The following is a 23,650-nucleotide window of genomic DNA, read 5'->3' on the forward strand; positions in this document are numbered from 1 at the left end:
TGCACCTAACGGGGTCATCCTATTGGATACTGACAGTCGGCCTGGTCACGTACCTGGGTAGCATTACGGCCTGCACATGCAATGGCGATCACCATTTCAAAAGCCGAATGCCTGGACACGCCCCAAGACCGCACGGATTTAGGCTGCCGCACCCACCTGCAAACCCAATTTCTGGCCGTTGCAATGAGCTGACCGTTCGGGCAGGTCCTTCGACCTGCAATTTAATTGACGCGAGATCCCGTGGCCCACGGCGCGTTAAGAGCTGCAGTATTGCACCGAAATGCTGTCACACGCATAGCCAGTCCAGTATTGAGCTAGCTTACCAGATAGATTGATCACAAGCTCGTGAAAAGCAGACCAGGTGACACTGTTCAAAAGGTAACGTCCTTCCCAGGGTATCATTCGTGAGATATGTCTCGCGTCCAGCTTGCGGAGATGATGACGTCTCTCCAATCCCACCTCGCCAACTTGATAAGGAAGCTCCCAGAACTGTCCGATGCAGTCCCGTATCTCGTGCCTAGAGGCGCGTCCGTACTCCCGTCCCGGAGCTAGCTCACTGCATGAGCTCCGGTGCACCCGCATGTGCAGATTCCCGGTTCACAGATGATCGACGGACCAGGCTTATAAAAGCTGGGAGATTGACCACACAAGCCTCCAACGACATCTTGGCATCCTAGACCTCCCAGTCAGGTTATTACGATGAAAGACATCACCTTTAAGCTCCTTGCCAGCTCATGGCTTTCCGGTGCCGCCGGCCTCGCAGCAGCCGAGCAAGCCTTCGACCCCTTGATCTTTGTCGACCCCTTAATCGGCGCGACCAACGGCGGTAATGTATTTCCCGGCGCCTCCCTACCCTACGGCATGGCCAAGGCCGTCGCCGACACCAACAGCGGCTCCAACCAGGGCGGCTTCGCCCTCGACGGCTCCAACGTTACGGGCTTCTCTACCATGCACGACTCGGGCACCGGGGGCAGCCCCTCGCTGGGCAATTTCCCTCTGTTCGCGTACGCGTCCTGCGACGGCTGGGACGTCGACCGCTGCGCCTTCCCCAAGAAGGAGCGCGCGAGGTACGGCGCCTTCGGCAACGGCACCGTCAGGGCGAGCCCGGGCTTCTTCGGGCTCACGCTCAACAGCGGCCTGCGGGCCGAGATGACGACCAGCATGCACGCGTCGCTCTTCCGTTTCACCTTCCCGACGACGGGGGTCGACGGCCGGCCCTCGCAGCCGCTCATCCTGCAGGACCTGACGGACCTGTCCGACTCGCGGCAGGACAACGGCAGCGTGAGCGTGGACGCGGCGACAGGGCGGGTGACGGGCAGCGCGAGGTTCCTGCCCAGCTTCGGCAGCGGCAACTACGTGCTGCACTTCTGCACCGACTTCTCGGGCGCCGACGTGCTGGACAACGGCATCTTCGCCAACAGCCGGGCCAGCGCGGCCGTCAAGAACCTGACCATATCGAGGTCCATCAACGGCTACCCCCTGCCGGGCGGCGCCTTCACGCGCTTCTCCTCGGGCGCGAGGCCCATCCTCGCGCGCGTGGCGACGAGCTTCATCAGCGCCGAGCGGGCGTGCGAGCACGCAGAGTCGGAGATCCCGGACTTTGACTTTGACCGCGTGCACGCCGCGGCCGTCGACGCCTGGCGCGCCAAGCTGAGCCCCATCGCCGTCTCGACCGAGGGCGTCGACCAGGGCCTCGTGACCAACTTCTACAGCGGCATCTACCGCACCATGATCAACCCGCAGAACTACACGGGGGAGAACCCGCTCTGGCCGACCGGCGGCGGCGCGGGCGAGCCCTACTTCGACTCGTTCTACTGCCTCTGGGACTCGTTCCGCAGCCAGATCCCCTTCCTGACGGTGCTCGACCCGGCCGCCGTGGCGCAGATGGTGCGCAGCCTGATCGACACCTTCCGGCACACGGGCTGGCTGCCGGACTGCCGCATGAGCCTGTGCAAGGGCTTCACGCAGGGCGGGTCCAACGCCGACAACGTGCTGGCCGACGCGCTGCTCAAGGGCATCAAGGACGGGATCGACTGGGAGGCCGGCTTTGCGGCCGTCGTGAAGGACGCGGAGGAGGAGCCGTACGACTGGTCCAACGAAGGGCGGGGCGGGCTGGACAGCTGGAAGGCGCTGAGTTACATCCCCGTGCAGGATTTCGACTACAAGGGGTTCGGGACCATGACGCGGAGCATCTCGCGGACGCTCGAGTACAGCTACAACGACTTTTGCATCTCGCAGATGGCTGAGAAGCTGGGGAAGAAGGCGGAGAAGGAGAAGTACCTGGAACGCAGCGGCAACTGGGAGAACCTGTACAAGGCGGACCAGGTCTCGCGGTTCTGGAACGGCACCGACACGGGCTTCACGGGGTTCTTCCAGCCGAAGTTTCTGAACGGGACGTGGGCGTACCAAGACCCGCTGAACTGCAGCAACCTCGACAATTTCAGTGTGTGCAGCTTGCAGAACACGGGGAGGGAGACGTTTGAGAGCAGTATCTGGGAGTACGGATTGTGAGTCTTCCAGCCCCCTGACAACGCCAGGAAGTGTTTGTATGTGTGTATCTCGAATACAGTCCAGAGCTAACCTACCAAACACCCGAAACACAGCTTCGTCCCCCACAACCAAGCAGACCTCATGACCCTCTACGGCGGGCCAGACGCCTTCGTCCGCCGCCTGGACTACCTCCACGACCAGGGGATCACCTACATCGGCAACGAGCCGGCCTTCCTGACCGTCTTCCAGTACCACTACGCGGGGCGGCCGGGCCTCTCGGCGCGGCGCTCCCACGCCTACATCCCGGCCTTCTTCTCGCCCACCCCGGAGGGCCTGCCGGGCAACGACGACAGCGGCGCCATGGGCAGCTTCGTCGCCTTCGCCATGATGGGCCTGTTCCCGAACCCGGGCCAGGACGTCTACCTCGTCACGCCGCCCTTCTTCGCGGCCGTCAACGTGACGAGCCCCCTGACGGGCAGGACGGCGCGCGTCAAGACGGTGGGGTTCGACGGCGGCGCGTACGAGAACATCTACGTGCAGAGCGCGACGCTGGACGGGGAGCCGTACACGAAGAGCTGGGTGGACCACAGCTTCTTCACCGAGGGCAGGGAGCTGGTGCTCACGCTGGGCCGCAACGAGAGCAGCTGGGGCACGGCGGTCGGGGACCTGCCGCCGAGCGTCGGGAGGTATGCCGGGTTCAACGGGACGTTCTCGGCGCGGAGGATGGTGGGCACCGGGGGAGCGAGGAGGTACCGGGGAACGTTTGGGGGGACGGAGGGTGGGAGGTTTGGATGAGAGCCCAGATCATTCATTCACAGGCACTTGGTCACTGGACACAGATAATACAAAGCAACATTTCAAGATCTAAATCATTCACCTGAATTTAGATACTAGATACCCTCTGAACCTGCTTCCACGAGCTGAAACAGCTCGGCAAGCAATACTTCACCAGACGGTATGGGAGAGAACCCTAGGTCCCTGCCTTCCCGTCAACCAAGTCCATGAATCTGCTCTCGAGACCTGGCTCAGAGTTGACCACGACTCAAAACCACCGTTTCCTCCCTCCGTAGCTGCCGCCTCCGCCAGCTGCCCACCTGAGGCAACAGTTATGTGCAATGACTAGACATTGACAAACCAAAGCTCGAATGACTTTAGATTTGAGGCCTCAAGAGGCAAAACTTTATGCACCCACGAGGCTGCAAAAGACCGAAACAAGCTTGCACAAGCCAGTGTAAATGGTCCAAAAGAGAATATAAAGTATCATAAGCGAGTGACATGAATCGAAAATATTGAAGAAAAAAGGAGTTTCGCTGATGTGTGGTGGTTTTGGTAACCGAACGCCCGCCGCCTCCCGAAAACGACTTCCGAGAGATCTGTTGGTGTCTCTCCTTTCTCTCCTCTCTTCGCTGTGATGAACCAGTCCCCCAGCACGACGAAATTAACGCAAAGCGCCTGTGTAAAATGGATCCGTGTCGCAAGAAAGCTGCGGCGCTGCTTAATACGCCTGCCCAGGCACCGGCCGCCGCTCAATGGGACTCCCTGACGCGGCGGGCGGACCGGGCCGGTACTCCTGGTTCATCGGGCTGGGCCCGTGGTGGGAAGGCGGGCTGTGCCGCCGGTTGCCCATGGGGCTCTGCGGCCGGCCCTGCTGCTGCTGCTGGTACCGCGGGCCGGGGCTCTGCGCCCTGGGGCCGGGGCTCTGGGGCCGCCCTTGCTGCTGGTGGTGGTACCTGGGGCCGGGAGACTGCGCGCGGGGGCCGGGGCTCTGCGAGCGAGGGCCGCCGGGCCCGGGCCCGTAGGGAGACTGCGGGGGCGGGTGCTGCGGCGGCTGGTGGCCTGGGCGACCGGCGGGGGACTGGGGACGCGGGTAGCCGGGACCACCGCCCTGGGGCGTCATGGGCCGCTGGCCGGGGGGAGGGTAGTTGGGGCCCGGGCCGCGCTGGGGGTTGACGGGCGGGCCGGGGCGGGGGCCGGGACCGTGCGGGCGCGGCTTGACGGGGCGGGTGGACAGGCACGTCCTGGGGACGACGCCCTGCTGGGAGCGGTCGAGGCGGATGCACAGCGCCTGCGACACACACATGGACACGTTAGTACAAAAAAAAAATCACTTCACCAAAAGATGTTTCTTCTTCAGACACAAAAAAAAAAAATAAGACTTACCCATCCATCGTCGTACTCGTGCAGCAGGCGAATCAGCTGGCCGGCCTTGAGGTCCATCTCGTCCTCGAGCGTGGCCTTGAAGTCGAGCTGCACGCGGTGCACCGTCGAGGAGGGCGGGCCGCCCGCGGCGGCGATGGCGGCGGCACTGGCCGAGGGCGCGGCGGGCTGGTCGGGCGAGACCATGGTCATGCTGAACTCGGTGCCGGCGGGCGACGGCGGCACGGCGGACAGGGTGGGCGGCAGCGTGAGGTCGAGCGCCTTGGGCGCGTCCTTGCGGATCGAGGCCTTGCGCTTCATGCCGCCCGCCGCGGCTCCCGCAGCCGCGCCGGCCACGACGCCGGCCATGGCGGTGCCGATGGGCGACGTGGGCGAGGCGGCGGTGGTCGACTCGGTGGGCACGGGCGGCAGCGCCGCGTTCTGGCGGGCCGCGGTCGGCGTGTGGAGGCGCTCGGCGCTGTCGCCGAAGGGGTTGGCCGGGTCGGCCGACTCGGAGGGGCGGCGCTCCCACGCGCTCGCGCCGCCGCCGCGGTTGCTCATGCCGGGGCTCTGCACCATGGCGATGTTGGCGCCGCGGCTGGCGCGCCGGTCCGGGTACGACCCCCCTGCGGCGGCGGCGGCGGCGCCGTCCGGGATCGCGTGCTGGTCGCCAAAGGGCCCGTGGCCGCCGTTGAGCTTCTCGTCGTCGGCGGCGCGCCTCTTGTCCATGCTCGAGCGGCGCTTCTTGAAGACGAAGAAGACGGCGAGGATGATGAAGGCGATGCCGCCGAGGACCCCGAGCGCGATGCCCGCTTTCGCGGCCGTGCTGTCGCTACCGCCCGACGATGCGGCCGCGGACGGTGTGGCCGTGGCGGGCAGGTTGAGCGGCGTGCCGGCCTGCTGCCTCTGCGTCTGCGTGGGGGCGTTGGTGTCGACGGCGAGCTGGCCGCTGACGTTGGTCGGGCTCTGCGTGGGGACGATGGACTGCGGCAGCGGGCCGTCGGTGGCGAGGGTGTCGCCCGCCCTGCTCGAGGACTGGGCGACGGCCTTGGCGGCGATGTTGGTCGTTGGCTTGGCGTCGGACGCGGAGCTCGTGCCGACCTGGGCCTGGGCTTGGGCCTTGGGCGTCTCTTTGGCTGGCGGCACCGTCGTCAGCTGGCCCTTGAAGCCCTCGGGGGTCTTGGTCATGTAGACGGTCTTCGTCGAGGGCGCCTGGGGCTGCGGGGGCTGGGGCGGGTTCTTTGGGTGGAAGGCGTCGCCGACGGCCTTGGTCATCGAGTCCCAGCCGTCCCTCCACGGGTTCTGTCGTGCGCCGTGCAGGTGCACGTGTTGATGGCGATGCATTTTTGAAACCTGTGTGTGTCGTGTCCCGACTCTGTGGTATTTATTTCGTAATCCTGGTTTGTCGTCGTGATTCGAGTTTTGCCCGAAGCTGAGCTTCTTTCTAACCCCCGGTGGACGCAAGTCGAGGCGCGGTTCACACTTGTCGAAACGCTAGAATTAAAAGAAAGAATTAAACTTCGTGGCCCGGCGTTTGAGATGTTGTGCCTGTGCCTCTTCCGGCAAATGACGCTGAGCCGGCAGAGCGAAGACGTGTCGTCAGTGTGTGTTCGTGGCGTGGCGGACTGGAATGCTGGCAGTCGCGCGACTAAGAATGCGGTGGTGTGTCTGGGTTCAAGGAATGAATGGGCTTCCAAAACAAGGTGTGGCACCGATGGATGGCAGCAGGCTTGGGCGTCTTGACTCCTTGGCTGTCGTCGATTATTCTGGATTCTAAAGAAGGGAACGGAACAGTAGTTGGGGTTGTTCTCTACACCGATTGCTGGTGGTGTTGTTGGTGGTGGTCAAAAGAATGGAAGTGGGAGAAACGATGTCTCACGAGCTCTGCAGAGTCATCGGCGGGATGAAGAGGGGAGTAAAGATCGCAGACCTGCAAGAGGGAGAACGAGATCTCACCAGGGAATAAAGGAACGAAGTGACGTTGGAAGGGAGAGAGGCGAGGGAAGGGAAGGGGAGAGAGGTGCGTGCCGGAGCGAGAGAAGAGAGAGAGAGATACACATCCCAAGATCGACAGACCGTTGCAGCGGAGGATGGACTGGTGGGCGGATGAGATTGACAAGAAAAGCGGGCAGTGGGAAGCAGGTCGGGCCACCAGAAAGGCCCTCTTGGGAACCTTTGGGAACCCTTGGGAATCCTTGGGAACGAGTTCAAGGCTTTCCCGGCTTGCATTGCGGGCTGTGTTAGATCACATCGGTGATAGAGGCACAGCGGCCAGGGGAGACCCTTGCGCCCTCATGGAGCCACGCGGTCCTGGAGGGGACCAGGGTGCGTCGACGAGGCTATTCCAGTCCACTACCTTATCCAAAGGGGTGCGATGAGCACAAATCGAGCACAAAAAGGACAGCCAGGGGTGTCGTTGCAAAAACCCCATTGGCTTGCCGCTGTTCCTGGACAGCTAGTGACGATACCCTCCTCTGCACAACTATATGCATGACCAGCGACACATCCATCATCCCCTGAGAAGACGAAGTCGATCCACGGGTCGATGGTTGGGTGATTGGGTGAGAACAGGGATGATGTTCAGTCAGTGTTGGTGTTTCTTCAAGCCCGGCGCCACTCTTCAGGTACGAAGCTCCTGTGATTGGCGCCTTTTTTGGACGAGGGAGACTTTGTGCAGACCAAGCCGGCCAATAAGCGAGATGTGCAGGCTACTCCGTAAGGAAATCCAGGTACAGATCCAGGGGGTGCTCGGGTGGAGGACGTGAGGAGCAACCGGAGGGGGGGAGACCGGCCGGATGGTGTGGAGGTGATGGGCATGACGGACTGCCGCTTTGGTCAGCCCTGCCCCCTGGCCCTGCATATCTAGCTGCATCCGTCTATTGGCAAAAATGGGGTCGTCCCAAGCCCTTCCCATCAGGTTAGTGAGCAGGTGGTGAGTTACGGAGTACCAGAGACCAGAGCGTCATTGTCATTGTCGTCGACAACTTGGATGCCATTCATAAACCCGCATGTCCCGTCGAGTTTTCCCGGTGCGGCAGGCCAGCGACGACGACATTTACCTGGGTAGCATCGCGGTTAGGGTTCGCTTGCCAAACAGCCGGACTACTGCCAAATGATGTACAGGAAGGCAGTGAGAGACGGGCGGGAGAGAGAGAGAGACGAGAGTGTACTCCCGTACGTGGTGCCGCCGCAAATAGAGTGCTTCTGCCTCGTTTCGATACCACCTCGGCAGTACTGGAACGAAGCCAGAAGAGATGAATGCACTCTGCACTGATGAGAACAGGCAGGGCCAGGTGAAGCAGAGAAGGCATGCCCTCAGGCGGGCGCCTGCTCTCTGCTTTCCTGGGCGACCTTCCGGGGCTCCAAATTACTGCGCTGATCATCACCCGACGAGGGAACAAGAGACGATCGCGCCGAGAACTGCTGAGCGCGTGGCCGTTCTCATCACAGCCAGGGGGGACGAGCAACAGCCAGAAGCGCCGAGGATGCTTCTTCTCCCTGCATCAGTCATCAGATCCTCTCTCCTCCCTCGACAAATCCCTCGTTTCCGGTTTCCGGGGGCAGACAGATACTCGAGCTGTTGTGCTCTTGCGATGTATGCATTGCCATGAACATCCATCTCGCGATTTGTTTCGTTTCAACCGACCTGCCTTAGCTCGTGAAACCAATCCGTTCTCCAACGCCGCTTGGAGGTCAATCAACAAGCACTTGACAGCGGGAAGAGAGACCATCTGTGCTGTGTCCACGGGTGCCCTTCGTCTCTTGTCCCAGGACCCCCGGTCAAGCTTGAAACACTGGCCTGCAAACAGCTCCCCACACGGCGCAAAAAAAAAAACTACTTGTAGCGTTGACCAGGGGAGGGTGGGTGGAAATAATGGAAATGAATGATCCTAGGCAACTCTCACTCCCGCCAAGGTCACCAAACTCCACCCCCCTTCGTGATCACACTTCATCTTGCGAGGTTTATGCCCAGCACCGAAAAGCAAGCTCCACGCATTTCCATCTCTCATCACATCGCGCGACGACACAGGACCTTGTGCAAATCTTGGGTCCCGACCCGACTGTCAAAATAAGACCAATGCTACTCAATGACGCCAGAGGCACGGCCGTCTCGGCTAACAGGCTCACAGGCAGCCCCAGGCTCCTCGCCCACTTGGTGCGCCGCCCTCGCAACCCTTGTGCTGCTCCTCCGTCACGATGATGCTTGGTTCTTTTCCTCGATCACGTTTGATCAATCGCAGTCATCTTCGCTTGCTACTACTACAGAAGTACATGTTCTTCCATGTGCGACAGACAGAGATGTCCGATATTGCCACCCAACGCCAAAAACCACTTGCTCACTCCCGTACCAAATTCTAGCCGTCGAGGAGGTGAATGAACATGCAAATGCTGCCGCTCCCTCCGTTCCGAGATCCCCTTTCATCTATCTGCCCTGTCCGTATGGCTGCTGCGGAGGTTGTTGTCCCCATGCGCCGCCGCCGCCTTGGCTCTGGCCCTGTCCCTGATTCTGGCCCTGGTTCTGCGCATGCGCCTGAGCAGCAGCAGCAGCAAAGAACGCCGGGTTGATGAACGCGCCGGCCGACGGAGCCCCCGGGGACGAAGCCTGTCCCGGCCAGGCAGGCGGCGCTTGGCCAAAGTTTGGCGGCACCGGCGGCTGGCCGTACGGGAAAGAAGGCGCTCCGGCGCCCTGCGCCTGTGGCGGCGCCGGCGGCCAGGGGAATGGAAAGTTGAACTGTCCCGCCGCCGGGGGAGCGGGCGGCGATTGACCCTGGTAAGAGCCCGTCGGCGGCGGCGGCGGTACCGGAAACGGCCATTGTGGAGCGGGCGCGGGCGCGTTGCTCTGCGGCGGCGCAGACTGCTGGGAGTTCTGAGGTCGGCCTTGCTGCGGCAGGGAGTAGCCGTCTGTCCTCCCGCCGCGCCCACCGCCCCGTCCTCCGAACCCACCGCGGCCACGGTTCCCCCGCCCACCCCGGAAGTCACCCCTGCGGCCCCGGGACGAGCCGCCGTGGTGGCCGTAGCCAGTCTCCTGCGAGGCCGTCGTGGGCGGACCCTGGCCAAAGTTGGCGGGCCTCGTCAGCGGCTTGTAGGGCCCGTCATCCTCCTCGTCGTAGTTCAGCCCACCATCGGCGTTTGGTGTGGCCACCTCATTGCGCAACGGGTGCGGCTTGCGTCCGCCGTCGCCGTCCCTCTGCTGGCCCTTGCCACCTCTCCTCTTGGCCTTGAGCTCCTTTTTGTACGCCTGCTCCTTCTCGTCGTCGGAGAACTCCATCTCGTCGGCCCCGACCTCCTCGTCGTGTAGGTTGCTTGCGTCAGAACCCTTCAGGTTCCTGAGCGCTTCCGTAAAGACAAACTTGGCGTGTTGGATCGAGTAGTACACATCCTTGCCCGGCTCCAGACCTTCCTTGGTGATCTCCTCAGGGTCCGCGAACCGGACCAGATACATGGGAACCCGGACGTTGCCAATGACATCGGCCACAGCTCCAATGACCTTGCGCTCTGCCGTGCAAAGAACCGACTCCTCGTCCAGTACCCTGTACTCGCCGTCCGTGTTCCCCTTGATGACAATCGAGTCTTCTACAACGTGAAGCACCGGCCCCAGCAGCTGAATTGGCATCTCCGGTGTTATTGTGACCTCTGGTCGGGGAGGCGCAGGCTCGGCCACCTCGTTCTTGCTCCGAACCTGCGCGCCCGAGCCGCCTTTGCCCTTCTTGCCGTCTTCTTCATCATCCGACCCGTCCGCCGCCGCCTCCATGAGCATGCGCGCGGCCTCGCGGACGTCGAGGATCTCTGCATCCGACTCCTCGTCGTCGGATGAGTCTGAGCTGTCGGTGTCCGAAGAGGATGACTCGTACGGCGAGGAATCCGCCTCCCATTCTGCGCCCTGCACTCCTTCGCCGGCCGCCTCCGCTGTGTTCTGTCCATTGGGTATCATCTCGCGGAGAGCTTCCTCGGCATCGGTGGCCATGGGCTCGGGACCCCCCAGAGCGGCTTCCAGCGCGTCGGTAAGGCGTAAAGAGTCGTCTTGGGCGCCGTGACCTGACTGGGATTGGGCCGGTGCGTTAAGAGGCTTGTCGACGGCCATTATGCTGCTGTCCGTACTCTGTGCGGGAACAATGACACCCGCGTTCAGAGTGCCCACCTGTTCAGTATCCATCTTGTCCGCATGGCTTTCCTGAGACGGAGCTGAGGTCTGGGCTACACTGGCCGGGTCGTCGCCGCCGCTGGGAGGAGTGGGTGAGAGGGTGTTGAGGAAGTTGTTGGCAGGTAGCTTCTCGTTCGGCTTGGCATTGCCAAGCCCAGGGATTGAGAAACCCCCAGACATACTGAGTTTCTTTGAAGCTATTCAGAAATTCGGCGAAGATGGCGACTAGGTAGCGTCGAGATTGAATGGAGGAAATGGTGGGATCGAAGTCCAAGGCCTGTCTGAAAGAGGATAACCGACTGGATTGCAAGTAGTAACTGGGATATAGTCAGGAGGACTGCATCGGGGGCTGCAATCTCAGAGAAGCTGTGGTTGTTTGGTGGAGAGAAAGAAAAGTCTTGTTCGGAGACTCGATGCGACAAAAGGAAGGGTCTCGACTCTCGTGGTCGGTCTGGTATTCGCCGATAACGATAAGAAAAAAAAATATCGATGCAGGATTTATCGCGGATCATGGATCTTAGCCGCCCACCGCCCGCCTATCTCCACCTGGGCTAGTTAGTGTTTCTGGCGATTCAGGCCACGTCTTCAGGGTCCCCGCTCTGACGCCCTCGCCTGAAAGCTGCCCGAACCGCAAGAATATTAGCGCCTTTGAGCTGTGAATCCAGCAGCTCCAAATGGCGTGAAAGCTGTCTCAACCAATTCCAGACAGCTTCAGCACATCCTCCCTTTTTTCTTGTCGCATTCATCCCCGCCAGCACCCAAGGGCACGTCGACAAGATGCCTCCCAAAGCTGCTAGAAGCAGGGAGGAGTTCGTCCATCCCGACGCCTCCCATGCGAAGAAAAAGTGCGCACTCCTATGTTCCCATTACTATCAGCTGTTCGCAAACTGACATCATCTCCAACCGAACCGCAGAGCCCCGCCGAGCCCGTACGGCATTGAACCCATCACCGCCTTCTACATCTTCTTCGCCGCCAATCTGATCTCGGCCGTCCTTGCGCCGATACAGGACTGCGACGAGACGTTCAATTACTGGGAGCCGACGCACTATCTCAGCCATGGCTACGGAATGCAGACCTGGGAGTACTCCCCGGAATATGCCATCCGGAGCTGGGTCTACATCGGACTGCACGCCATCTTTGGCAACATCCGACGGGTTCTCCCGCAGGCCACCAAGGTAGGCATACATCACGCCTAGCTAGCTCTACTCGTTGTCTCCTTTACCCAAGTGTGCTGACAGACTGCCCAGGTCGGCGAGTTCTACTTCATCCGCTACGTCCTCGCCTTCTTCTGCGCCCTCTGCCAGACCAACCTGTTCAAGGTCATCTGCACGACCCTCAACGCGCGGATCGGCCTCATCTTCATCATGGCTACCGTGACCAGCCCCGGGAACTTCCACGCCAGCACCGCCTACCTCCCCTCGAGCTTTGCCATGTACATGGCCATGATCGGCACGGCGGCCTTCATGCACTGGCGCGGTGGCCTCAAGACCTCGCAGGGCATGTTCTGGTTCGCAGTCGGAGGCGTCGTCGGCTGGCCCTTTGCTGCTGCCTTGTGCGCTCCCTTCCTCGTCGAGGAAGGCATCTTCGCGCTGTTCAGCGACAAGACTCGCTTCTTTGAGGCTTGCATTCGAGTTGCCCGGGGCGTGGTTGCCGCTGTGGTCCTCATCGTATGCTTTCCCCCATCTCAGTTTCATAACCTATCCCCGGGATACTAATATCCTCACAGGTTGTTGACGGTAGCATCAATACTTTCTTCTACAGAAAGATAGAGATCGTTCCCTGGAATATTGTCAAGTACAACATCTTTTCATCGACCGGAGGACCGAACTTGTATGGAACCGAGCCGTGGACGTTCTACTTCAAGAACCTTCTCCTCAACTTCAACCTGTGGTTCATCCTTGCACTCATGTCATTGCCGCTATTCTTCCTCCAGAAGATCTTCGCACCATCCGGCCAAGGCTTCCAATCCGGGCTCAGAAGCATTGTCTTCATGGCTCCTTTCTACATGTGGCTAGGCATTTTCACGCTGCAGCCTCACAAAGAGGAGCGATTCATGTACCCTGCCTACCCCTTCCTCGCCCTCAATGCCGCCATGGCTCTGCATATCCTGCTCTCGGCCCTCGGTCACTCCGATCCCAAGTCCCTCATCGGGAAGATTCCGGCTCGGTTAAAGCTCTTTGCCGTGACGTGCGTCCTGTTCTTGTCCGTCGATCTAGGCATCGCCCGCATATACGGCATCTACTCGGCCTACTCGGCCCCCCTCTCGCTGTTCAAGCCCCTGGGCACCGGCGTCTGGGGCGAGAACGGCATCGGCGGGTCCGGCGACTTTGTGTGCTACGGCAAGGAGTGGTACCGCTTCCCCTCGTCCTACTTCTTGCCGCGCGACATGCGGCCCAAGTTCGTCCGGTCCGAGTTCCGCGGCCTGCTGCCGGGCGAGTTCGCCGAGGCGCGCACGGGCTTCGGCTTCTGGAGCGGCACCTGGCTGCCGGCCAAGGGCATGAACGACCGCAACGAGGAGGACATGGGCAAGTACGTCGACCTCCGCAGCTGCGCCTTCCTCGTCGACACCCAGTACCCGGAGCGCCGCGGCGGCGGCGGCGAGCCCCTGCCGCCCAACGAGCCGGACTACGTCGCCGACGCGGAGCACTGGGACGTGGTCAAGTGCGTGCCGTTCCTCGACGCCGCGAGCACGGGCTTCCTGGCGCGGGCGCTGTGGCTGCCGGACCTCGAGGTCGTGCCGGAGAGGTTCAGGAGGAAGTGGGGGCGGCACTGTCTGCTTCAGCGGAAGGGGGACTAGAGCGGGGTGATGTGTACAAAGGGGGGTTAAAAAGGTTTCGAGCGTGTCTTGTGAAGAAGATAGAATGGTGATATGACACTCCGTGTATGATATTGGTATGACACTGAGCAAATATGATTGACATCAAGAACACCATCTTTAGGTTGGTAGCTTAAGTCATTATATCATCGCTGCAAACGATCGATCTTCTAAAACGCCTTTCTGCCAATAGCGATCCTAAGACTACAACCCTCGACAGTTTTCAGAATATCCTGAGGAACCAACACTGCCCGTTGTGGATCATCGTTGCAATTGCCAGTTATTCAAGTGGAATCTCTTGTATTGGTCTCTGAGATACCACATGTCAGCCGCACCAGCCGTTCTAGACTTTGAAAGACATTCTTCTGCCTAGTAACTACTTAAAAATCACTGGATCAGCCCAGCATACTCGATTCTCAAAGGGCCAAAACCCACACGGGGATGGAAAGATTCAAGAAAGACGCCTTGTTGAACCAATAAAGTTGAATCGCAATGAGACGCTTCTCAGACATCATCTGTCAAGCCGTGTTCAAGCCATCTCTGGAGATAGTCATCGTCTTCCATCTTCTGTAGTAGCAACTCGTTCCTCTTCCCTCTTAGACGCCCTTCCTCGAGCGACATTGGTATGTCTTCGCACTCCGCGACATCACAATAGAATCTAGCGCCAAAATACTTTAGAGTCTCGCACCTCTCATCCTCTGTGAGCGCCAGATTGATTCGTCCGTACCAACCATCCGGCATGCGCCTTAAGGAAGGCTTGATTGGCTCATCCTCGGCGAGTTCCATCTTGTCCTTGGAAAACTTGAACACCCAGACCCCATTGCCGGAAGACGGGTACCCCACATTGATACGTGGTGGGAAATGAAAGTCATATGGGATGAGTTTGTCGCTCAGGCGGTCATAGTGGCGCTGGTAGAGACCCAGATCCGGCCACCAGTGCGCTCCCTGTCGCATCATGGAGAGGGCAAGCTTGTCTTCCTCGGCGTCGTCGTGCGAACGCGGCGCCTCCTCGGCGTTGGACAGGCCGAGTTGCTTGAGCTGGACCGCGGTGAAGAAGCCGAGGACGACCCCGCCCATGGACGGGTAGGCTTTGATCTGGCAGTACTGGGGGAAGAACTGGGTTCGCTTCTCTGCATCCATGCTGCTTGGCACGAGACGGCAAATGTCGCCGGGTTGCTGTTCCCGGACCATCACTGTTTGTCGGTGATGTAGTGATATGGCGGAGCAGGCCGTTGTCGAGGCTATGGGGTTCTCTTGCTTGCCCAGTCAGAATGTGGGCAGGTAGGAGAGGAGAAAGCGCATTCGTGCTATTGGTACTGCGACGAACAAGAAATAGAACGTGGCGGTAGTAAGGGAGGGTCAACCCGACTAAGAAAGGGTTATCCTTGGTCTGGGGTTTGTGCAATAGTTGTGACTACTAAGTAGGCTGTTGGTTTGGGCGATACGAAGTGGCTTTTTCAATGCCTTGATGCTCAGGTATCCCGCAGTCATTCAGTGTTGGTAGAGATTAATTAATGCTACCTACTCCCAAAGCGCCGCCTTAGGGATTAAAGTAACCCATAGGCCAGTGAGTACCCAACTTCTCATGGAATAAACTACTACCTATAGTACTGCAGGGCCATGCCCCCAACACTGCCTACCCTCAGACAGTTCACTACTCTCCGCCTTCTTCTTACTGTGGACATCCCGAAAACAGTGAGCATGCCTACCCTATCAGAAGAGAATTTTGTCCCTTCTAATCGGCTACCTCGACAACATCGGCGATAGCGTCTCTTCTCCTCGTTATCGTAGCATGACAAGCCGCTGTTGCCATCATCCTCTTCCTGAAAAATTGCGATTGGCCACGCCTTGAAGGTCATTCCGAGGTGAAAGCACCCTACCATTGCCAGCAACTGACGAAGTTGTTGAAGCTCTGCATTGTAAGCTGCCTCTGCTCGACCTCTTGGAGACAGGATCCCGTGTGCTCTGCGTAGAGTTGCAAAGCCTTGGCGCGAGGAATAGACGCGTCGCCGCCGGGAACCCTCTCAAGCAGCTCAGCTTTCAGAAAAAGAGATGGCGCATGAGCTGCCTTGTAGTGCGGGTTGTCGCCCAGTATGGTGATGGCTTGGCTAAGCATATCACTGTCCACAAATAGAAGCGTTAGTCAACCTCTCCAGCTTACCCACGGAAGGCTCGGCTATGGTGGCGGATATCTGACGTACACTGCATCTTTCACACTTCCTTCCTCCGCTAGTATGTTCGCGTAGCGATGCAAGGCGAGCGCAGTGGTGTAATGTGCGCCATACTTGTCCGTATAGATGCTCAAGGCCTTGAGATGCAGCTGCTTCGCCTCCTCCATGAACTTCTGGCTCTTTCGAATATTTCCGAGCACAACATAGCAACTGGCTTGATATTAGCCTTCGAGGAGCGTTTTCGAGACGTATGATGAGACTTCATAAACACTTACCCAGCAAGTACGATATTGTCCTTGTCATATATCTGCTCGCAGAGCTCAGTGGAATAATTCGCGTACTACCAAGCGAGGTCGAAATCTCCCCGCAGCCAGAGGCACCCTGCAAGTGTCCCCCAGTCTCTGGCTAGCTGGTCTTTGAACTTGTCAGGATCCGGAACCGACTGCAGAAGCTGCTGTCGCATGTCGAAGGCCTTCTTTAACCAGGCAAAGCTTTCGTCAAGCATGCCCATGTTGGCATAAGCATTGCCAACATTGCTGGTTAGCAAGCACAGCTCGTTTTCTGACGGCGAATCCATGGACTTTTTGAGGTCGAGACACTTGGAGTAGAGTTCCCTTGCTTCGGCAAAGTGGCACTCAGCAAACTTGATACATGCTCGATCGTTCATGATATCAAAAAGGAGGGACTTGAGAGCTTGATCAACGGAAGGCTCTAGGGAATCGTGGGAGAGCGCTTCTTCAGCCACTCCTTCAGCTCTGTCTAACAGACTGAGTGATTCATCGAGCTGTCTACGCTCGTACAGATACCTAGTAGCAACGGGGGGTCAGCAAAACAGAACAGGTCTGCATGTGTTAGACAGAAGTAGTGAGTAATTACCAGGCAGCGCGTTCCAATACGTCTCCGAGTTTATGAGCCAGGGCCGGTTCCGGGACGATTCCGAGTTCGCCACGGACAGCTTCCAAACGATTGACATGCGGTAGAGCTCGACTGTATTCACTCCAATGGCCTGTTTGTTGTTCCCAGTCCTCTTGGGTGGGGAATGCTTGGTTGATCAGTTCTAGTGCGACTTGGAAGGTCTTGAGCCTATCATCCAGATTCATCTCGTTGAGTATCGTAGCCTGGACAAGTCTGTGCATTCCAAACACGCCGCTGTCTGTGCTTTTGACTAATAAACCAAGAGAAAGGAGGGACTTAATGCTCAGGAAATACCTGGGAGAAGTCAGTTCCCAATAGGCTCTCTAGGTTTAGAGGAGAGCCTCACTCTGCTTCGTTGGTGATGTATTTGTCAAGTCCGCTCCGAATCTTCCCTTGTTCTTTCATCAGCGTCTCTGGAATCGAGTCTGGGTCGAACCATGCAAGGAGCTTGGACATGAAGCCAGAAGAACCGGAAAGTGCATGTAGAGGCCGGCGCCAGACCGTCGAAAGGTTGCCTGCGTAGTAGTAGCTCTGCTCGGGGACTGTGTTTAGAAGGGATTCAGGCCGAACGAAGGACGCTGACTTCGCGCAGAGTCGAGTCAGCTCCGCCACTGACATGTGAGTTAGATTGAGGAAGTTAGCACACTGGTACAAAGCTAAAGGCAAGCCGCCACAAGCCGTGCTGATGCGTTGAGCGTCATCCTCAGCCCCGGGCTCCTGCCTAGCGATCTCCGGGAGGAAGGACAGAAAAGCATGCCCGCCGTCGCGGATCTTGAACGGCTCGATGAACTTGCTTGCCGTAACAGGGGGTTCCATGGCGTTCACATTCTGGCTTGTGATGATGATCCTCCCCTTGCCTCCGATGGGCCAATAGTTGCGCATGATGTGTATATCCTCGAGGTTGTCCAGGATAAGAAGCCAGCTGCGGGCTGAAGTCTTGGTTAGAAGGGGTTTAGAGTAAGGCTCTTTCAGAACTGGGTACTCAACTTGTTGTCTTGAACCAGTTCACCACTGTCTGCCGTACTGTATCTTCCGATGCGCTACTAGCATCATCTGTCAACCCTGCCTCTTTCGCTATGTCGGCGTAGCCCTGGGCAAGCTTTGTGGGCTCGTCTGCGGGTATCCAGAACACGCCATCAAACTCGTCCCGGTGGAGGTATGCAAAGCGCAATGCGATCTGCGATTTGCCGACGCCCGCCATCCCGATGAGGCTGAATATTCGCAGTTGTTGATCTGTCAAGTCGAGCAGCTCCCGCGCCATTGCCTCGAGCTCGTCCTGGCGCCCGTAGAACGAAGGGTTCTCGAGCCATCCAAGAAGACGGTAGGTCGTTTTCCGACTTGCCGTATCCGGAGGCTGTTGGCGGGCCCTAGCATCATCCGAGAGAGCGGCAAGAATCTCCTCATGCTGCCTCGCGCTCGTGTCCATGGCTCTCTGATGAAACACAACGAATGCTTCGACATCGATCCAGTGCGTGTGTTCTCGAATGCTTTCCAGAGTCTTGTTGAACTTGACTTGGGTCGACTTCAGCGGGAAGGTCAAATGCAAGAGGTTAACTGCATAGAAACGCACGGGTCAGCTCCACACCGCTAAAAAGATAAGACAATAGCAATGCCGGTCGCCAGCAAGACATAGGAGGGAGCACAACCAATGGGATTGCGGCTAAGAAATTGAATAGCATCCAGGCAGAAAGTGATCAGGTCTTGGTAGAGACCGACAACGCCTCTTTCCACATTTTTGGCGTTTGTGAAAAGCTCGGCGTAAGTGCGAATTCGCGGCATGTGCTTCTGCATCACGTCGAACATGTCGGCGATGTTCTGAAGGTAGCTGGCGTGGCGGGAGGCTATCTACAAACAGCCAAAACACACATCATGGTGAGTGAGTTCTGCTGGAAATGGATCCGATAGTCAGGTCAGGGAGCGGGAAGTCGACATGGGCCTACCTCTATGATCAGACATATTGACCCCCAGACCAATGCACTCACGGTGGGGTCGGACTGGGTGAAGATGGAGATAACTTTTTCGAAGCGCCGTAGCTCGACAACGAATGGGTCAAGCTTGATGAGGAGCGTGGCGACCCTTCTTTTTCTATACCTCTTACTTAATTGCTCGACGCTAGCCAGGAGGTCTTCCATGGACGTAACAGCTTGCAGCCGCGCGTACTTCTCGGTGTCGAGGCTCATCTTGAGCTGTGCGATTGCGTCACGCCAGAGCCGGTGGAGCTCTGGACACGGACCTAGCGGCGGCGGCGACGGCGGCGACGATGCTGCCGGCACCTGAGCAGACGACATGCTCCTTCCAGCTGCTTGCGCAGTCTAGCTATGTGTTTGGCGGGTAGTCCTATTCATTGCGTTTCCGCTAAAGTGACCACCTCACTTGTTATAAAGCAGTCTATCTGCTACAAGGCTCCAGCTCTGCTGTTCAACAGAGGCAAGTGCCTAAGTGCCTACCTAGGTGCCTAACCTTAGGCAAGGTACTGTAGATAAGGTAGGTAGGTACCTAGGTAGGTATACAGCGGATCACTGGGGCAGTCCCTGGCGTGACGACCCCAACTTTGCTGGAGTAGAGTACCTAGCTTCCAACTCCCAGGCTGTGGTTACATGTAGGTGCGGATTTCCCTTCTGGGTGAACATGCACGCCCTGACATGCGCTGCAGCCCCATCTACGGAGTACCTTACCGGGCAAGGGTGTTTTTAAACAGGCATCCAAACAGTTCAGGTAAGGACTTCTTTTGCTACAACAGTCTGTTCTGTCCACCGTGTTCGTACTACTTCTAAACTTTAACAGATGCTCCTTCAGACAAGATTTTTGACGCGGTGAACAGGACTTTTGACTTGCTGAACAGCCTGTTATTTTCATACCATGTTGGTGTGAGCGTGTTCAAAAACACCCTTCACCCGGTAAGGTATTGCCATGGAATAATAAGCGCATGATAACGGGGACGCGTAGCCCGTTTGGAGAACGCTAGATTCTTGGCCTCTGATTGGCCCAAAAACAGGTACTGCTAGGAGCATCATGGGCCCGTGCGCTTTCAAGTTATTGGGTTAAGAGGCAAAAAGTACCGTAAAAAAACCAGCAACGGTACTCTATTAGGAACCGTTCTCCGCCCCCTTCAATTCCCGCTTCTGAAGTCTATGCCAACCATCTCCCTACGGAGTACATGTACGGAGTAAGTCACCTGCACGACTTCTGTTGTGCTACGCGCCTGGGGGGGGGCTTCATTGTGCTGAATGGGCCAAACAACTGGATGTGACTGTCTGCCCGGAGTCCGACAAACGATCTCACACCGGTCCGGTCAGGCAAGCACATTCGTGGCCCCTTCCACCAAATTCGTTGAAGGGTCGGTCGGCCCTTCCCCCATTTCTCACTTTAGTGTTCTCCATCACTCACCTTTCCTTCACCCCATCTCTATATACCCTTCAGAAAATAACTGGAAGGTAGGTAGTGCTCAGCAGCCCCCCCACCGCCACCTCCTTCCCTCTGTCACGTTAGCTAATCTGACGGTCGCGCACTTTGAAGCGCGAATCTATCCGAATTAACTTGGTTGTGACAGCTCTGTTGCAACGCAGCCCAGAGGCAACCTACGAGAGTTCACCACGTTACTGCAAGAGTCTACAACCTACAAGAGTTTACCAACGTTACTGCAAGAGTCTACAACCTACAAGAGTTTACCAACGTTACTGCAAGAGTCTACAACCTACAAGAGTTTACCAACGTTACTGCAAGAGTCTACAACCTACAGGAGTTCACCAACGATACCACAAGAGTCAACAACTTACACGAGTTCACCAACGATACCACAAGAGTCAACAACCTACTTTGGATGATGGAAAATAGTGACAGGAAACTTCTTGCTAACCCGGCTCGGCCTATTGAGTACAGGCTACGCCTGGAGCCTAGCTTCGACGACGATACATTCAACGGTTCAGTCAACATACTGTAGGTACTGTTATAGCCAACAGGCTTTCACGGACGAAGCTGATGCAGAACTTGGCTCTTAGCATAGAGACCTTCAAGCGAATCGAGAAAATCAAGTTGAACAGCTCCAAGCTTCATCTTGAATCGGTTTGTTACTCCTTGGCCTTTCTAGGAAAGACAGAAAAGATAGGAGAGGAAGATTGGTCACCGGCCCAGTACAGGTTGGTAGTAGCACCGCCATAGCAAGGGTCCTTGACTCACCCGCTACACAGTTGTGATCCTGAAGAGCAGACTCTTACTCTCCAGTTCCCCGAGACGATTGAAGCCCAGACAGTCTTCAGCATCCGTATCGTGTTTTCCGGAATACTCGAAGAGAACCTGGCTGGTCTATATAGATCAACGTACACCGATGATGAGGGAGTCAAACATGTCCTGGCAACTACTCATTTGCAGCCAAACTATGCACGCCAAGTAAGAAGACCTCTCTATCATACCTCACCACTTAGCTGACGCCCAAAAGGTCTTTCCTTGCTTTGACGAGCCTGCACTGAAGGCATCCTTTGCTGTCGAAGCCGTTGTGCCAGCCGACCTCGACTGTGTATCGAATATGCCCTCCGAGACGAACGTCAAGTTGCCGTCGGGCAAGCACCTGGTCACCTTCGCTAGGACCCCGAAAATGTCAACATATGTAAGTCTGTCTGGGTGTGAAGTTGGCCACAAGTACCAAAAGCTAATCAGTTTCAGCTCGTTGCTCTAGTCATTGGCAAACTGGAGTCAATCGGCTCACGAGCAAGTTGGGTTCCAATCAATCTCTACACCCCGGTTGGACTGAGCTCTCAGGGCAGTTTCGCCTTGGACATCGCCGTCAAAGGCCTTCAGTTCTTTGAAGAGGCATTCGGCTGCGAGTATCCTCTGCCTAAGCTCGATCTGGTTGCTGTGCCTGACCTAGCCGCTGGCGCGATGGAGAATTGGGGCCTGGTCATCTACAGAACAGCGGAACTGCTCTTGGACCCAGACGATAGCAGCGTCTCTCGCAAGAAACGCATCGCAGAAACCACTCTTCACGAAATATCCCACTCTTGGTTCGGAAACCTTGTCACCATGGACTTCTGGGATGGATTATGGCTGAACGAGGGATTTGCAACCTGGATGTCTTGGTTTGCTGTCGACAAATTCTTCCCCCAATGGCATGTTTGGCAGGATTATGTTGCCGATACACTTCAATCGGCCATGGAGCTCGACGCTCTGCGTACCACACACCCCGTTCAAGTCAAGATCAATGACGTTGCCGATGTCGGGCAGGTCTTCGACCACATCTCTTACAAAAAGGGGTCGAGCGTGCTTCGGATGATCTCCAAAGAGCTGGGCGAAGAGACCTTCTTGGAAGGCGTCCAGCACTACCTTCAGAGACACAGCTTCGCCAATGCTACAACCGAGGATTTGTGGGATGCACTGGAGCATGCCAGCGGGGCTCAAGTCAGAAGATCCATGTCTATCTGGACCAAGGAGGTGGGGTTTCCTGTGGTGGAAGTCACCGAGCATGAACGTGACGGCAAGCTTGCTCTCACCCTCAAACAGAGGCGTTATCTGTCGAATCAAGACGACGCTGGCGATGATCTTCCGTTCTCATACCCACTTCGTATCGTTGTTCGAACAACTAGCGGGCTGAGGTCACTGAATCTTGAATCTGAGCAATCGACTTTGACATTGGACGATCCAGTGTTTTACAAGCTTAATGTCGATCAGAACGGATTCTACAGAACCGCCTACCCGCTCGACAGACTTCAAAAGTTTGGTGCAGCCTCCAAAGAAGGATTACTGAGCGTGGAAGATAGGGTCGGTATCGTGGCCGATACCTCTGCTCTCTGCGCATCCGGGCATCAATGCACTACGGGTCTCCTCGACCTGCTTCTTGGCATGAAAGACGAGCCAGACTATGTGGTATGGGTGCAAATCACGAGAAGTCTGAAGAACGTCAGATCAGCGTGGATTTTCCAACCCCCTGAAGTGACTACGGCTTTAAAGACGCTCTCTACAGACATCCTCCTCCCAAAACTTACCGAGCTGGGATGGGCCATTGACAGCGACGACGATGAAATTCTGCAACAGTTCAAACCCCTTCTCTTTGATGCCGCTGGGCTTGCCGGGGAGCCGACGTGAGTTTCCTAACCAGAGTCTTATGTGCAAGGAGGCATAGCTAATGGTTGAACAGCGTCATCTCCGCCGCCCAGGAAATGTTCGGCAAGTATGCCAGTGGTGACAAGGACGCACTTCATCCGGCGCTGAGAGACTGTACCTATGGTCTCGTCCTTGCGAATGGCGGCGACGAGGAATTTGATGCTGTTTGGAACCTCTATGTAAAAGCTACAAGTGAGGATGAGAAATGGTATGCCCTTGGGAACCTGGGGTGTGTCTCGACACCGCATCTTGTCCAGAGGTTAGTGGATCGTCTTCTCGCGCCCGAGATAAAAGATCAAGACGTAAGTAACCCCTGAGCTCATTTGATCAAATATTAATCCTCCATAGCTGTTCCTCCCACTGTGGTGCTTGAACACCAGTGTTGCCGGGGTCGAAGGCATCTAGGGATGGGCCCGGAAGAACTGGGGTACGATTGCTGAAGCTCAGACTCCTGATCTACTGCGACTCATTGTGCCTCTGATTCTCGGAGGATTCTCGACCGAGGAGCAGCTAGCCGAGGCGGAAGCTTTCTTCAGCCAGCAGGACACGAAAACCTTTAACCAGGTACTCGAACAAGAACTGGAGAAGATTCGCGCGAGGATTTCGTGGACCAAACGGGACTCAGCCAATGTCAGAACTTGGTTAGAGGACCACGGCTACCTTGCGAATCGATCCGATAGCTGATGTTCTGATCACGGTCATGGGCTTGAGGGGACATCACACAAAACAAGGGCTTGTTCAGATTTTGTCCTTCGAGCTGCAAGTGAAATAGCAAATAGCGCAAATTATTGAATTTGCTCAGTGTACCATTCCTAAGTGACCGTAACGAATGTTGCAAATGTTGCGAGGATGACATCATAAGAAACATCACACAAGGCCAAACAACC

At 57.2% G+C, this 23,650-nt stretch overlaps 7 protein-coding genes across 7 annotated transcripts; 3 read left to right on the forward strand and 4 right to left on the reverse strand.

Moving 5' to 3' along the window:
* Positions 1–699: 699 nt before the first annotated feature.
* Positions 700–3,613, forward strand: E0L32_000415 (uncharacterized protein; the record flags this gene model as incomplete). The annotated part of the gene is made up of 3 exons (XM_031138536.1): positions 700–2,507; positions 2,604–3,176; positions 3,385–3,613. The coding sequence occupies 3 exons, from the start codon at positions 700–702 to the stop codon at positions 3,611–3,613; spliced, it is 2,610 nt and encodes an 869-aa protein (XP_030995732.1).
* A 372-nt stretch (positions 3,614–3,985) lies between these two features.
* Positions 3,986–5,970, reverse strand: E0L32_000416 (uncharacterized protein; the record flags this gene model as incomplete). The annotated part of the gene is made up of 2 exons (XM_031138547.1): positions 3,986–4,555; positions 4,651–5,970. 2 exons carry the CDS (start codon positions 5,968–5,970, stop codon positions 3,986–3,988), a joined length of 1,890 nt encoding a protein of 629 aa, XP_030995733.1.
* Positions 5,971–9,049: 3,079 nt separating this feature from the next.
* Positions 9,050–10,948, reverse strand: E0L32_000417 (uncharacterized protein; the record flags this gene model as incomplete). The annotated part of the gene is made up of 1 exon (XM_031138558.1): positions 9,050–10,948. One exon carries the CDS (start codon positions 10,946–10,948, stop codon positions 9,050–9,052), a length of 1,899 nt encoding a protein of 632 aa, XP_030995734.1.
* Positions 10,949–11,545: 597 nt separating this feature from the next.
* On the forward strand, positions 11,546–13,566 carry E0L32_000418 (uncharacterized protein; the record flags this gene model as incomplete). The annotated part of the gene is made up of 4 exons (XM_031138570.1): positions 11,546–11,613; positions 11,683–11,944; positions 12,017–12,436; positions 12,496–13,566. 4 exons carry the CDS (start codon positions 11,546–11,548, stop codon positions 13,564–13,566), a joined length of 1,821 nt encoding a protein of 606 aa, XP_030995735.1.
* A 522-nt stretch (positions 13,567–14,088) lies between these two features.
* On the reverse strand, positions 14,089–14,775 carry E0L32_000419 (uncharacterized protein; the record flags this gene model as incomplete). Its single annotated transcript, XM_031138581.1, has 1 exon — positions 14,089–14,775. One exon carries the CDS (start codon positions 14,773–14,775, stop codon positions 14,089–14,091), a length of 687 nt encoding a protein of 228 aa, XP_030995736.1.
* A 685-nt stretch (positions 14,776–15,460) lies between these two features.
* E0L32_000420 (uncharacterized protein) lies at positions 15,461–18,850 on the reverse strand (the record flags this gene model as incomplete). The annotated part of the gene is made up of 8 exons (XM_031138592.1): positions 15,461–15,704; positions 15,786–15,965; positions 16,097–16,561; positions 16,632–16,964; positions 17,017–17,606; positions 17,695–18,224; positions 18,314–18,511; positions 18,769–18,850. 8 exons carry the CDS (start codon positions 18,848–18,850, stop codon positions 15,461–15,463), a joined length of 2,622 nt encoding a protein of 873 aa, XP_030995737.1.
* An 832-nt stretch (positions 18,851–19,682) lies between these two features.
* On the forward strand, positions 19,683–23,447 carry E0L32_000421 (uncharacterized protein; the record flags this gene model as incomplete). Its single annotated transcript, XM_031138603.1, has 9 exons — positions 19,683–19,702; positions 19,761–19,836; positions 20,221–20,606; positions 20,669–20,806; positions 20,858–21,056; positions 21,106–21,273; positions 21,330–22,741; positions 22,798–23,065; positions 23,211–23,447. 9 exons carry the CDS (start codon positions 19,683–19,685, stop codon positions 23,445–23,447), a joined length of 2,904 nt encoding a protein of 967 aa, XP_030995738.1.
* Between the last annotated feature and the right edge of the window lie 203 nt (positions 23,448–23,650).

The sequence above is a fragment of the Thyridium curvatum genome (assembly GCF_004353045.1).
Source record: "Thyridium curvatum strain D216 chromosome Unknown NODE_2_length_892811_cov_85.036431, whole genome shotgun sequence".
In the NCBI taxonomy this organism is placed as follows: domain Eukaryota; kingdom Fungi; phylum Ascomycota; class Sordariomycetes; order Thyridiales; family Thyridiaceae; genus Thyridium; species Thyridium curvatum.